Source organism: Bos grunniens, chromosome 3 (assembly GCF_055505025.1).
Source record: "Bos grunniens cultivar Pamir isolate PY7600 chromosome 3, Bosgru_T2T1.0, whole genome shotgun sequence".
NCBI lineage: Eukaryota > Metazoa > Chordata > Mammalia > Artiodactyla > Bovidae > Bos > Bos grunniens.
This window is the reverse complement of record NC_141167.1, coordinates 21,561,334-21,575,380: the sequence shown is the minus strand read 5'-3', so window position 1 is coordinate 21,575,380 and position 14,047 is coordinate 21,561,334. Positions and strand designations below refer to the sequence as shown.

General features: G+C 46.0%; 2 protein-coding genes across 8 annotated transcripts in view; one reads left to right on the top strand and one right to left on the bottom strand.

Annotated features, from left to right (window-relative positions):
- The window catches only part of LRRC41 (leucine rich repeat containing 41), an 18,378-nt gene extending 14,552 nt beyond the window's left edge, over positions 1-3,826 (top strand). For both annotated transcript variants that reach the window (XM_086386461.1, XM_086386472.1), the window contains exons 5-10: positions 503-763; positions 1,720-1,884; positions 1,977-2,075; positions 2,619-2,741; positions 2,966-3,041; positions 3,134-3,826. In XM_086386461.1, the coding sequence (XP_086242587.1) occupies positions 503-763; positions 1,720-1,884; positions 1,977-2,075; positions 2,619-2,741; positions 2,966-3,041; positions 3,134-3,353 (944 nt within the window). In that variant the 3' untranslated portion in view covers positions 3,354-3,826. The remainder of the gene's footprint in view (positions 1-502; positions 764-1,719; positions 1,885-1,976; positions 2,076-2,618; positions 2,742-2,965; positions 3,042-3,133) is intronic.
- RAD54L (RAD54 like) overlaps positions 3,752-14,047 on the bottom strand; it is a 26,528-nt gene continuing 16,232 nt past the window's right edge. For 3 of the 6 annotated variants that reach the window (XM_086386502.1, XM_086386534.1, XM_086386515.1), the window contains 10 exons: positions 13,000-13,150; positions 10,456-10,582; positions 9,364-9,438; positions 9,085-9,215; positions 8,458-8,568; positions 8,189-8,312; positions 7,530-7,608; positions 6,935-7,228; positions 4,250-4,413; positions 3,752-4,153 (listed from right to left, as the gene is read on the bottom strand). In XM_086386502.1, coding sequence (XP_086242628.1) covers positions 3,940-4,153; positions 4,250-4,413; positions 6,935-7,228; positions 7,530-7,608; positions 8,189-8,312; positions 8,458-8,568; positions 9,085-9,215; positions 9,364-9,438; positions 10,456-10,582; positions 13,000-13,150 — 1,470 coding nt within the window. In that variant the 3' untranslated portion in view covers positions 3,752-3,939. The remainder of the gene's footprint in view (positions 4,154-4,249; positions 4,414-6,934; positions 7,229-7,529; positions 7,609-8,188; positions 8,313-8,457; positions 8,569-9,084; positions 9,216-9,363; positions 9,439-10,455; positions 10,583-12,999; positions 13,151-14,047) is intronic. The other 3 variants (XM_086386509.1, XM_086386543.1, XM_086386525.1) reach the window with 1 other exon arrangement.

The window sequence follows — 14,047 nt, the reverse complement described above, 5'->3', positions numbered from 1 at the left end:
TCCAGAGATAAAGGTGTGTAGCTTCCACAGAATTATTTGCTTTGTGGCATTAATTACCCTAACCTTTCTGGATTCTACTACTCCCTTCTGTGGGATATGGTTTTCTGCCCCATTCCCACCCAATGACCCTTTTAAAGTATTCCCTGTTGGATCACTGTCATTCTCCAGCTTAGTTTTAGATGTTACCCATGACCTACAGGAAAAGTCCAGAGGTCTGTACTGTTTAGGTCCATCATACAGCTAGCAACCACATGCTGCCCCACATTCTATCATGTTTTGTGACTCTGGCCTGACTGATGCTTGAGGGTATGACCCAGTAGAATAGACACCAGTCGGCTGGTTACCTGAGGAAAAAGCAAGACAATGGATGAATAATTGAGAATCATTGAAAATAATCTGATCCAGAGCTCAGATTTGGTAGTTTAATCAATATCTGAAGTTGTCTCTGAATGTTATCCCTGATGTAACTCCCACGATTGACCTAATGTCTTTCCTGCCATAGGCCTGGGCTCTAATATCTTCCGTCTACTGGACAGCCTGCGGGCCCTGTCAGTCCAGGCTGGATGCCGCCTCCGTGCCCTGCATCTCAGTGACCTGTTCTCACCACTGCCCATCCTGGAGCTGACACGTGCCATTGTGCGAGCCCTGCCCCTGCTGCGGGTCCTCTCTATCCGTGTGGACCACCCCAGCCAGAGGGACAACCCAGCTGTGCCTGGGAATGCAGGGCCCCCTAGCAACGTAATTGGGGATGAGGAGATACCAGGTGAAGCATTGTGTGCGTGTATTTCCTCACAAATGTGCAGGTGTATTTGTGTGGGCCAGGCAAAAGATTTCTAATCCAGGTCTCTTAAACCACCACATTCCTGGCTATCTATAATTTGTTCCCTTTAGAGCCTGCTAATCTTAAAGATGGGCTTACCTGGTGGTTCAGATGGTAAAGAATTCTCCTGCAATGTGGGAGACCTGGGTTTGATCCCTGGGTTGGGAAGATCCCTTGGAGAAGGGAAGGCTACCCACTCCAGTGTTCTGGCCTGGAGAATTCTATGGACTGTAGAGTCCATGGGGTCACAAAGACTTGGGACACAACTGAGTGAACTTCAGTTTTCAAGATAACCATGGGCTGGATAGATCTCAGACCAACACTAGCCTAGTAGGGAGTCACTGGCACATCCACTCCAGAAAGGAGTCTGAACCAAGAAACGAACTGATGAGTCCCAATGTTATATGTTCTCTTAGTTCCTACGTGTCTCATATCCCACCATTCTGCATATGCTAAGTTGCTTCAGTCATGTCTGATTCTTTGTGACTCCCATGGACTGCAGCCCACCAGGCTCCTGTGTCCATGGGATTCTCCAGGCAAAAATATTGGAGTAGGTAGCCATTTCCTTCTCCAGGGCATCTTCCCGATCCTGGGATCAAACCCACGTCTCTTATGTCTCCTGTATTGGCAGGCAGGTTCTCTACCACTGGTGTCACTTGAGCCCACCATTGTGCATACTCTTTTACTATACTTGTGTCTGAGTAGTCTTCTTGGATTAAAAGCACCGTTAAGGGCAAGGACTAAACTGTGTATTAGCATCCTGCCAGCACATATAGGCACTCAAGGACAAGTAGATGAATAAATGATTTTTCAGTGAATCCCTTAAGTACAGGATGAGACCTGCAATGGGAGTGAAGTAGATATAACCAGTTGGAATCTTCTCTTCCTACCATATCCAGAAAACTGCCTGGAACAGCTGGAGATGGGATTTCCACGGGGAGCCCAGCCAGCCCCACTGCTCTGCTCTGTACTGAAGGCCTCAGGTTCTCTGCAGCAATTGTCCCTGGATAGTGCCACCTTTGCATCTCCCCAAGATTTTGGGCTTGTGTTGCAGACACTCAAAGGTATGATCCAGCTAGAATGATAAAGGGAAGAGAATAGAAGGGGACTTTGTTCTTTGGGAAAGCTAAGGTCCATGAACTTTCTCCCAATCCAGAGTATAACCTAACCCTAAAGAGGCTGAGCTTCCACGACATGAATCTGGCTGACTGTCAGAGTGAGGTGCTCTTTTTGCTACAGAATCTGACTCTTCAGGGTAAGTTCTTCATCTAGAACCCAGGGACTCATTGGTCCTCACTGCAGAACTGCCACGGTCTCACTGAATCAACAAGCCATAGTTCTTTTCTTAGTCTTACGTCCTCATAACTAAAATTATAGAACCTGCATCACCTTCCTTCTAGATAGTCCCCAACCTAACCATTCCTATACTAAACATGGGAAATTATTCACTTGTAAATTACCTCACCTGAAAGTATTCTTACCTTCCACTAGCTGACAGAAGTGATGGTGGTGGGAAGGGATAAATGTGCTATCAGGCCCCCCTCATAGACTTGTCACTAATGTCCACCCCTGCATAAAAGGAAGTGAATGGAGAACTGTCCATCTAGAGAGTCTCCACATAGGCTCAGTCTCTGGTTTGAATCCTGACTTAGTTGCAACCTTGCTTGAGGGTTTGGACAAACTATTTTCTCCTGGGACTCTATAAAATGCTTATAACCCTTTTTAAGGCCCTGGGGACAGGTGGGACAGCACCAGTTCTCAGGCTGCCACCAGAACTTGTTCCAATTTTTCTTTACAGAGATTACCTTCTCCTTCTGCCGTCTGTTTGAGAAGCGCCCAGCCCAATTTCTGCCCGAGATGGTTGCTGCTATGAAGGGCAACTCCACATTGAAGGGCCTCCGGCTGCCAGGGAACCGCCTGGGTGGGGACAGGGCCCTGAGGAGGGAGAGGGGGAAGGAGCCAGTCCTCTGACCTAGAAACTCAGTGGGTGAAGGCACATACCTCTCCACTGGGAAGACAGGGGTTGGGATACAGTTGTGCTGGGGCTTTAGGAGACTGGGCTTCTCTCCAGCCAGAATTGGGTTGGGATACCTTTGTTTCCTATTCTGGGGTAAAGGTCATGAGCATTTCTCCCCATCTCCCCAGGGAATGCTGGCCTACTGGCCCTGGCAGATGTTTTCTCGGAAGATTCATCCTCCTCTCTCTGTCAGCTGGATATCAGGTACCCGTGGGGGTGGGGAATGACAAGGGATAAAGCTGCAGGGACACAGACCAGGGATTGATTCCTGGGTTTCTGATCCTCACCCCTACCAGTTCCAACTGCATCAAGCCAGATGGGCTTCTGGAGTTCGCCAAGCGGCTGGAGCGCTGGGGCCGTGGGGCCTTTGGTCACCTGCGCCTCTTCCAGAACTGGCTGGACCAGGATGCAGTCACAGCCAGGGAAGCCATCCGGCGGCTCCGGGCCACCTGCCATGTGGTTAGCGACTCGTGGGACTCATCGCAAGCCTTCGCAGATTATGTCAGCACCATGTGATGGGCCCAGGCCTCACAGGCCCATGCTCAGTACCATCAGCTTGCAGGGGCTGAGGCATGGGCTGCCCAGAACTCCCAGCACCAATTCTGTCTTTCTCTTTCTGCTACCTTTTTTCTCTTTTTTCCTTTTTCCCTTGCACTGAGGTCCTGGAGGCCTTGACGGGGCCCAGCAAAGGCATTCCCACACCTGGGTTTGGAGCCTTTGGGTTCCTTACCCAGTACTGGGCCGGGAGGTTTCAGTGGTCATCAATCACTGAGGACAGCCCCCGTCCCCTTCCCTGCCCCAGGGTTCCTGCTTTCCTTTCTCAAGCAGGTACCCAGGCTTTAGTGAAGGATAGGAGTGCCCATTACCAGGCCTCTCCTCTCTGCTGGGCTTACCATGCTGCTTCCAGGCCTCAGTCCCTTTCATACCTTTATTCCTTTCTTTTTTTTAACCAAAATTTTTCTTATAAAATAAATTTTGGGCAAACATCATGCAGCCCTTCTTGATTTTTCTCTCAGAGAACAAAATCCAACAGTGCCCTATTGGGCAGGGAGTCCCCTTTTCCCATCTCTTTCCTCTAACAGCTACACACCAGACCAGCTGGTTAAAGGTGGAGGCCCCGCTGCTCCTCATGGGAACGCTGGTGGAAAACAAAGGTGATGGCAGTGGAGGCAGCATCCCAAGCAGCCTGGAGTACCTCATCCTTGAGCCCCCGCTTATCAGTGCTGTGGTTCCACTGAGCCAGGTCTGAGGTGCAGTCAGAACCGTCAGGGGGTGGCCAGACCTGGTGGTTGTTGACACAGCGCCGGCAGCGCAACCTGGGGGCAGAGGACAGAAGTGTGGTTACTGTGGGTCCCAGCTCCATGCTGTGCAGGGTGTTCAGAGATAATGGCCAGCAGAGGCACCCCACCCACCTGTCATGTGTGTCACTGAGCTTAGCCTCATCCAAGGTAAACAGCTCCTTCAATTCGCCGAGAGAAAAGTGTCGCTCCACATCCTGCTCCTCATCCACCACACAGCTGCTCAGTGCTTTCTTATGGCTCTGACGCTGAAAGATCTTCTCCTCGATGGTTCCTGCCTGCGGGGTGGGGGCAGAGGTGGAGCCCAGGGCTAAGTCACCTCCACACATAGGGGGCAGGAAAACCCAGGGGTTGAAACTGTAGCTGCGCAGAAGGGGAGATGAATGAGAAGAGTCTTGCCTCAATATGGCTCAAAATGGGCTGATCAGCTCAGCCCATTTTCCTAGTCTATCTTTTAGGAATATAATTTGGACATGTCTGCCCACCCAGGATATTTTCTGTACTGATGGAGGGTTTCAGGGCCTGGCTAAATTTCTTTAGGATGAGCTGAGGTTTATCTGCAGCAGCGTTATCTGACCTCCACACCAAGCCCAAGTCTCACTCACTCAAGTAAATATCATTTGGGTATGACATCCCAGGCCCTATGCTAACACCAGATACAAAGAAGAATCAATATGATCCCTATCCTTCAACTCATAGACTAGTCAGAGAGACAGACATATAAACTAACTGGTACATGACAGAATTCTATAGGATACCCAGCGACCCACAGGAGGGACAGTAGCATGAAATAATGTTGAAGAGCTTGAAAGTAAAAATTATCTTTAAGCTGAATCTTGAAAAATGAATAGATGGTTTACAAAGAAAGAAGAGAAGCCATTCCAGACATAATAACAAAATCAATAAGCCTGGCCTACTGGAGGCCTGTCTAGAGAATGGTAGGAGCAGGGAAAGAGCTGGGACTGAGAAAGTCCCATACTGTAGAAACTTGGATGCTAGGCTAAAGAGCTTGGCCTTGTCCTGAAAGTGCAAAGCAAAACTAGAATTTTTGGAAGGCTCATTCTGGAAGTAGTTGTGAAGAATGGATTATGATAAGGCCAAAGGTAAAGAATTAGGATGCTGCTTCAAAATCCAAGTGGGAGATGACTGACTTTAGCATGGGATGGTGAGGAAGATTAGAGTAAGGACAGGATGGTGGGACACATGTACACGCAATGGAATCAACTGCCATTGATTCATGCCAATGTATGGCAAAACCACCACAATATTGTAAAGTAATTAGCCTCCAATTAAATTAATTTTTTAAAAATAAAATGCATGCCCTTTCAAAAAAAAAAGGGGGGGGGACATTTTGAGAAAGTAAAATCAATGATAATTGGAATCTGGTTAGGAAGCAGAGAATGGTCCACAGGATGATACTCATATTTGGGTTGGGTGGATAACAGTCATTAAGTGACAAAATTCAGAAGGGTATACTCAAGACATTCAAGTAGAAATATATAGTAGATGATAGAATTTTAAAATCTGCAGCCAGTAAACAGTGTCAGACACACAAAGAAGAAAAATCAAGAGTCTCTTGTTTTAGTAATTAGGAAGTCAACAGTACCCTGAAAGCAGATTCAGTGGCAAAACTGGTGAGTTTAGTGAGTAGGAGATGAGATGAATTAAATCTCTAGGCTTTGGGAAAATCTGACAGTGAATGAATGGAAAATAACCCTAGGTAGTCACTACAATGTAAGAGAGGGTTGAGAAACATTTTTAAGGTGAGAGCTACTTGACCATGCTCATAGACATCAGGGAAGTAAAGGAGAAACTGATCAACTAAGAAAGGAAAGAATGGGGAAAGGGTCTAGAGCAGAGCTGGAATGGTAAGTCCCAAGTAGAAAGGAAGGAAATGATTCTCGTTTGAGAATGGAAAAAAAAGAGAAGATGTGAGACGGACAGAACAGAGGAAGGTAGGCAAGAGAATTTAAGTTTGGTAGCCTACATTTTCTCTGTGAGGTAGAAGACAAAGTCTCTGCAGAAAGAAGGAAAGACAGGATTAGGACGAAACTTGAGGGAAAAACTTGAAGTGGCTATTGAAGGAAATGAGATACAATCCAGTTCAAAATGGAGAATGTGAACTTATGGTAGTGCCAATCTAAAAATGCCAGGTTTTATCTGGTGCAGAAGCTGCAAACAGCTGTAATGATCCAAGACTAGGTATTAGGGGAAGAGTGGCAGAAAGGATGCACAGGGAGGATCGGGCTGAATAGTAAGGCAAGTCAAGCCTGATTGGGAGGAACTGGGGCAGGTAGTAACTAAGGACATTAGGTTGAAACAGATGTAGAGGTCAAGGAAACATGAAGGCTAGAGTGCTGGCAAACTGCATGGCCCCTGAAGTCAACCAGGAAGATAGCTGGAGTTGAAGTAATGAAGACTGAGCTGGTGTCCAAACTTATTAACGAATTAGGTAAACAGCAGAAGGTAGATAACTGTAGCAAGGAAGAAAAGAGGGTAGTTAAGGCAACATGAGCTTCAAAAGAGGTACTATAGGATAGATGGTCTGAGTGATCACTGAGAACCTGGAGAATGCCAATACCACCACTTAGACCCACAAGATGGAATGTGAGAAGACTACAAGGCAAGCAGCACAGAAGAAATCAGGTTTAAAAGAAAGCAAGTGTCCTGTGAAAATCATGAAGGCATAGGGGAGTTTATTATCTACAGGCATCCAGAGCACAGCAAAAAGGATCTGAGGAACAGGGTAGAGAGGGGGGAGAGAGCAGAAGAATGAAGGGCTCCAGGCTACGTCCATACCTTGCTCACCACTACAGGCAGAGGGGCCACAGAGGCAATGAGAAACACCCAAGGTGATCCTGAAGGTCTTATTCCATGACCCACCACTACTCTGAACATTACCACTATCCTTACAGACAGTAGGCGATAGATATAGCAGGTCTTCTTTTGACCATCACGCCAGACCCGGGCCATGGCTTGTTCATCATTGGCTGGGTTCCAGTCAGGGTCAAACATGACCAGTCGGTTAGCCCCGATGAGATTGAGGCCACAGCCCCCAGCTTTGCTGCTTAGCATGAAGACAAAGTCAGGACTCTGGAAAAAGAAGAAAAAGAACTGCTTATACCCCAAATTAAGAATCTTACTCAGACCAACCAACTGTTCTCTCACGTGTGGACTGCCAGTTTGCCTGCCTACCAGCCAATTTATTAGCCCGCAAGCTCAGTTCCCAGCACAGCCTTCATAAACCAATTAGCCTAACCCTACCACATCCACCAGAAAAAAAAAAGAGAGGCCCAAAAGCAGAGGCCCCAAAGCAGAGGCCCCTTACAAATTAACAACCCTTAGTTCTCATGTTATTGCACTGGTAGCATGGGGACAGTGGTCGTGCATTTACCGATGGGTTGTTGAAGCGCTCCACAACCTTGGCTCGCTTCTTAATGGACATCGTGCCATCTAAGCGAACATATAAGTACCTAAAGGGGGATCCAAAGATCAAATCAAGAAGTAAACAGAACACAGTGGGAGAAGGGGAGGGTTGGACAAACTGACTGACATATATACACATAGCTAGTGGGAAGCTGTTCTATAGCACAGGGAGCTCAGCCCGGTGCTATGATGACCTAAAGGGGTGAGATGAGGGAGAGGGAGGTTTAAGAGGGAATGTATACTTATGGTTGATTCACATTGTTGTTCAGCAGAAACTAACATGACATTGTAAAACAGTTATCCTCCAATTAAAAAAAAAGAAGTAAGTACAGTATCCTTGGAGCCAGAGCTACTGAAGAGATAGAACCAACCACTCTTGAAGGTTGTTCATATATAACCTGAAACCCTAAATTCCCAAAGGGATTGGCAAGGAGCTAAGGGGCGAGGACCGTCCTGTGGAGTACCTGAAGGAACAGGGGCTATTCTGTTTGGACACGGAGCAAAAAAGGAACAAACATCTGGAAAGTCCTTCCTGTGCCTGCATTTTGGCCCACATCCACCAATCCAAACACCTGTTTTTCCTATGAATACAGTAGGTGAGGTATCCCTATGACAGCTCTTCCCTACCTTCGGGCTCGGCAGAGTTTCTCAAAGAGGTCCAATGTCTGAGTGTAATTGGACACCAGCACTACTTTGTCACTGCTGCGGCTTCGGGTCACCGCCAGAATGTAATCAAGGACCAGCATCTTACCTAGGAGATCAACAACTATCAGCCCCCAATGCGCTATCCCAGTGGCCAGGATTCTTACTCTTGAGATGGAATAGATTGAGCACAAAGAGACAACCTCCTGTCTCTCTTCCCAGAGGGGCCCAAAGACTGGCAGGAAAGGACTCACCTGACAGCTGAGGCTCTAGAGCCTTGGAGTTATAACCGGGGGGAAATATGTCCAAGGTACCTTCAAAGCCATCTTCCTCTTCCACACACTTGTCATAGATTAAAGCTGGATCTGAAAGAAAAAAAAAAAAAAAAAAAACCTCCAAAATGCCAGCTACACTGTGTTTAGAAGTTTCATTTCAGTGTTCATTAGAACATCCTCTAGAAACTTAACCTTCCTCAGCACCAGACTTGTTTCCAAAGCCCAGGGTGTGGGCAGTGCCACCTGGGATCATGAGTAGACAATTCTGCTCACTAGTGTGTTCTGTGTTTTCCCAACAAGAGGGGAGTTATACCAGAGAGGGCAAAGTTTGTTATTTTTCCCCCACCCAACATTCTATAGGCACACTTGTGCACACACACTCTCATGCACAGTCTTGTATACTCCAAGTATCAAACACGGGTCAAGCAAGGATAAGCTAAATTTTCCAAAACAAAGGGTCTGATCTAGTGCATGAGCTTATGCCTTGGGAAGGGTTAGAATCACATGTGGCCTCCGTGAAGACTACAGACAAGTTTCAGTAAAGGTGGCTGAACTACCTTCCTTGCTCACTTTGACAGAGGACCCCAGGGCATGGATCTAACTCACGATTACACAGTTTCTTCAGTGAGGTGATGGAAGAAAGAGAAGACACACTCATCTTGCCCTCACGCAACTCTTCTGCTGGCTTGGCCTGTCTCAAAAACCTCTTGTATAATTCAATCTGAAGGGGTGTCAGCCTTTAAAAAACAACAAAAAGAAGGGTAGCTGGGTCAGCAGGAATTGCAGGACCACACTTCTGCCTTCTGAGGACACCTTGAGAGCCCAACAATACCTCAGGGGCTGAGCTTTTACCCACTCACTCCACACCCCTCAGTTGTTCAGTACCTACAACAAACCACCTGCTCGATCTTCACAGGCAGATATTTAGAAAGGATATCAGATGTCCTCCGTATCAGGCACCTGGAAGAACAAGATAAAAAGGCAAGAGGCTGATAAAATTGCCACACTAACTACCGGAATAAAAGCTGACACCCGAAGGACCAAGGCTCTTTGTAGTATCAAATGTCAGACACTCAATCAGCTCTATGGCAAAGATGTCTATATCAGGGTCTCAGCCATGGGAACAGAGACGCTTTCTTAGGGTCTAGCTTGACGGACAACTCTTTCTCTACTCCTTCAGAATGTTAGCTTATCTTCAAAGGAAGGCAGAGGTCTTCTACTAAGCCTGGTGCTCTGACGGAAATGAAGCTGTAAACCATTGAGTCTTCATGGGAGTTTCTCCTTGTATTTGCCCAAACGCCTGCTGCCAAATGGCCCGAGGTTCAATTAAATTCTGCCCCTACGACCTGGCAGACCAGGAAGGACAGAGATCAGGCACCTGAGCAGCAGCTCCTAAGAGCACATGGACTCTCTTTCCTGTTATCTTAACCTGAGAGGGAGGTGGCAGTTGGCAAAAGCAAGACTCTTCAGGATATAAAAATCATCAAGTATATATAACTACAACAGAGGAGTGCAGAATATACCTGCCCCTTGAGCAATGTGGCCCCCATCGAAAAAGCCCCATCAGCTGGCGAGGCACCACCACCCATCCTTCAGATCTACTACTACCTGTCACAGAAAGCTATGGGATGTAGGAAGAGAAGCTTGGTGCTTTAGATCTGAGACAGACAAAGGAAGCTTCTAAAGTACTAACAATGCTCCAAGGGATACCAAAACCTCCTCAGCAGGATGCTAAGTGGCACCAAACCAGACCACAGGGGCCAAGGCCAGGAAGAAAGCAGGAAATCAGCCTGCCAGACCCCTTCATTTACTCAGTGGCTATTATTATCAGGGCACCATCCCACTCTCTTCATAGAATCCCACCCCCAAAGGCCAAGGTCCCAAAGGACTGGCCTTGGATGGCTAAGGAGGCGATTCTGATGACCTAAAGTGGGGGGACCCCATAAGAGATGCTACTGCCACCCCCACCCTCATTACCTATTCACAATGCTGGTGAGCTCCCGCAGGCGCTCCTCTCCTACACGCCTATCTTCCTCACTGGCAGCTGCATCTCGACCCTTCAGAATTGGCAATTCAAAATGCTTCTTGAACTCCTGGGCGGTTCCTAAGCACAGGAGAAAAGGCATTAAAGAATGCAGAAAGTAATGACTTTTCCACTGCCAGGAATGGCAGACTATGTTATCACAGACCAACTTTCCCGCCAAGAACAACAATGCTGAACAAATTATAGGCAATTTCTGTTTGAATAGATCAGAGAGCTACCAAAGCAGTAAAGACTTGAAAAGCCAAATATTAAGATAGCAAATAGATCAAAACTCAAATACATGCCTAATTACATTAAATGTAAATGGACCAGGGACTTCCCTGGTCATCCAGTGGTTAAGACCCCACAGTCCCAATGCAGGGGACACAGGTTCAACCCCTGGTCTGGAAGATTCCACAAGCTGCAGGGCAATTAAGCCTGTGGGTCTTAACTACTGAGCCCATGCCCTAGAGCCCTGTGAGCTGCAGTGATCACAAGAGTTAAAAACTGATATAACCATTCTATGCCCATACATTCTGGTTTTCACTTTCAGTAGAGTATTCGATGAATTACATGAGATACTCAATACTTCATTATAAAATAGACTGTGTGAACTGCTTTTACCTAATTGTTGGCTAACTTAAGTGTTCTGAGCACATTGCAGGTAGGCTAGGCTAAGTTTTAATGGTTGGCATTAAATGCATTTTTTTAAGGTATATGATTTTTTATGCTGCATACCATTTTATTTTTTATTTATTTTTTTGGCTGCACTGCATGGCGTGCATGATCTTAGCTCCCCAACCAGGGGTTGAACCTACATCCCCTGCAGTGGAAATGCAGTCTTAACCACTGGACCACCAAGGACATCCCTTAAATGCATTTTTGACTTAAGACATTTTCAACTTTTAATGGGTTTAGTGGCACAGAACCCCATCATAAGCTGCGGAAAATCTGTATTGATATATGCTACAATACTGATGAACCTCGAAAACATTATGCTAAGTATGAAAAGCCAAACACAAAAGGTCTCATATGATTCCATTTACAGGAAATATCCAGAACAGGCAAGTACACAGAGACAGAAAATAGACTGGTAGTTGATAGGGGCTGGGGTAAGTGGGGTTGGGAGTGACCGTTAATGAGTATAGGATTTTGTTTTAGTCAGGAATTTAAAAGATCAGGTACCTCACAAAAGTGGATCTCCAAATGGCCAATGAGTATATAAAAAGGGGTTCCACTTTTACTCAAAATTAAATAAATGCAAAGAAATATCACTAAGCACCCAGCAGAATGACAAAAAAAAAAAATTTAATGTCTTCTAAAGATAAATACTGGTGAAAAAAAGCAGATGTCAGCAAACTACAGCCATGGACCAGTCACCTGTTTCTGTAAAGCTCTATTAGAACGCGTCTGTGCTCGTGCGTTTACATGTTATGGATGCTTTCACGGTACAGCAGCAGAGCTGAGTACCTGTGACAGAGACATTACGGCCTTCGAGCCTGCAATACTTACCATCTAGCCTTTTAAGAAAAAAGCTGCTGGCCCCTGATGTAGAAACACTGAAATTCTCATATACTGCTGGTACAATCACTCTGGAAAACTGGATTATTTACTAGGGCTAAACTCATACATAACACATGACCCAGCAATTCCATTTTTATGACAGAGAAATGCATACTATTCTCAGGTAAGGTACAAGAATGTTCATGGGATGATTATTCAAAATAATAAAAAATGGAAACTCAATTGTCTATCAACAGTAGAACTGATCAATTCTGGTATATTTTAAAAAATGGAATAGTATACTAAAATGAAAAACAAACTGCCATAGACAACAACATGAATTACTCTCAAACATTATATTGAACAAAACAATCCAGATGCAAAGGAAAATATATTATATGATTCTTTTTACATGAAGCTCAAAAATGGGCACTAACAAATCCTTCCACAGATATCTATGTATAAGAACTGCCCAACCTATGATTTTTAGGGGCTGGGGGGCAGTGAGGAGTTGCTGCTTAATGGGAAGAGTTCCAGTGTTGCAAGATGAAAAAGTTCTGGAGGTAGATGGTGGTGATGGTTGCACAACAATGTGAACATATTTAATGACACTAAGTTGTGCACTAAATAACGGTTAAAAACAAAACCGCCCAAGACAGTCTTCTCTGAGGCAAGAGCTCTTCTGAGGCTGCTAGGATGTGATGAGCAAAAAATGCCTGGGGGTAGTAGTTCCATCTCTAGCTCACGGAGACCATGCCCTGCACAGCCCCTGCCACCTCTACAGTGGGAAAAAGGGCCAGGGTGGGCCTGCTAAAATGCCCAGCAGAGCCAAGGTCTCCCCACGGTTCTGGTAGTCCTTGACAAGAGAAGTCTTCCTAAAAAAGCGTCTAGTAACTCACATTTAACCGTGGTCTCCTCTCTCCTCAGCTAGTGTTAGACTCGCAAGGTTAAATCAAGGCTCCTCTCCAGCGCAGCAGAAAAGGCCAAATTCTTACCCAGGATTCCCGAGTTGACAAAGTGTACCAAGCTGAAATACTCAAGGAGATCATTCTGGATGGGGGTCCCGGAGATGAGCACCCGTCGGCTGGTGTTCAAGCTGTCCAGGGCCTGATAAGTCTGATTCTCAGAGTTCTTGAGCCTGTGTCCCTGCAAGGAAATTAATTCTCACTGAGGCCTGGGCACAAGGTGGCCTCCCTAACAGCAGCAAAGTCTTGTGTAGACAGGAAAAGAGGAATCAAAAGCATTACAGGTCCTGAGGCCTTGGGAACTGGGCAGGGGCACCAAGAGTGAGAGTTTATCTACTCTCTTGGGGAGAAACGGGCCAGGCCCAAGGACAGACCTTCAGCTTCTAGATCAATGCAACATCCATAAAACAAGGATTCCTTGTTTCTTCCTCTGCCCCCATCTCCAAAGTCACAGCAGCCTGCCTATCCTCTTCAGGGATCATCTGGACATGTTAGAGACCCAGGCTTTCAGGGAATTCTCCCTCCCCCACCAGCCCAACCATCCTAGAACCTCCTGAGTCAGATGCCTTCTGTATTAGACTCCTGGCTGTGTCTGGACTGTCAGTGGTACGGAAACTTAGTCCAGGTTCCTCCTCCCCTCTTTCCTGAGAAGCCATCCAGTTCAGATCTAAAGAAAGAGCCTCTCTCTGCATCCCTTCTCAATCCCTATATCACCGCCACCACCCCCAGCCCTCCCGTCCGGGACTTTATCTCACCAAGGCAGAAACTTTAAAGCAGAGACCATGTCAGATTTGCTTTTTAACTTAATGCACAAGACAGAGTTCTCTACTCAATGAATGTTTGCTGAAGAATGAAATGAATAACCAACATTGTTATTGAAGAATTAGACACAGAATTTTATTTAACAAAATGACTGAATGTTGTATACCTAAAACAAAAACATTTTATGTCAATTGTATCTCAAAAAAAACTTAAAGACATCCTAAACAAAATTAAGTTTTAAAGTGACTGAAAGCTCAAGCACCAGTCCTGAAACAAAAGGCTGAGACTTCTGAGCTGAAGAGGGAAAAGAAACTTT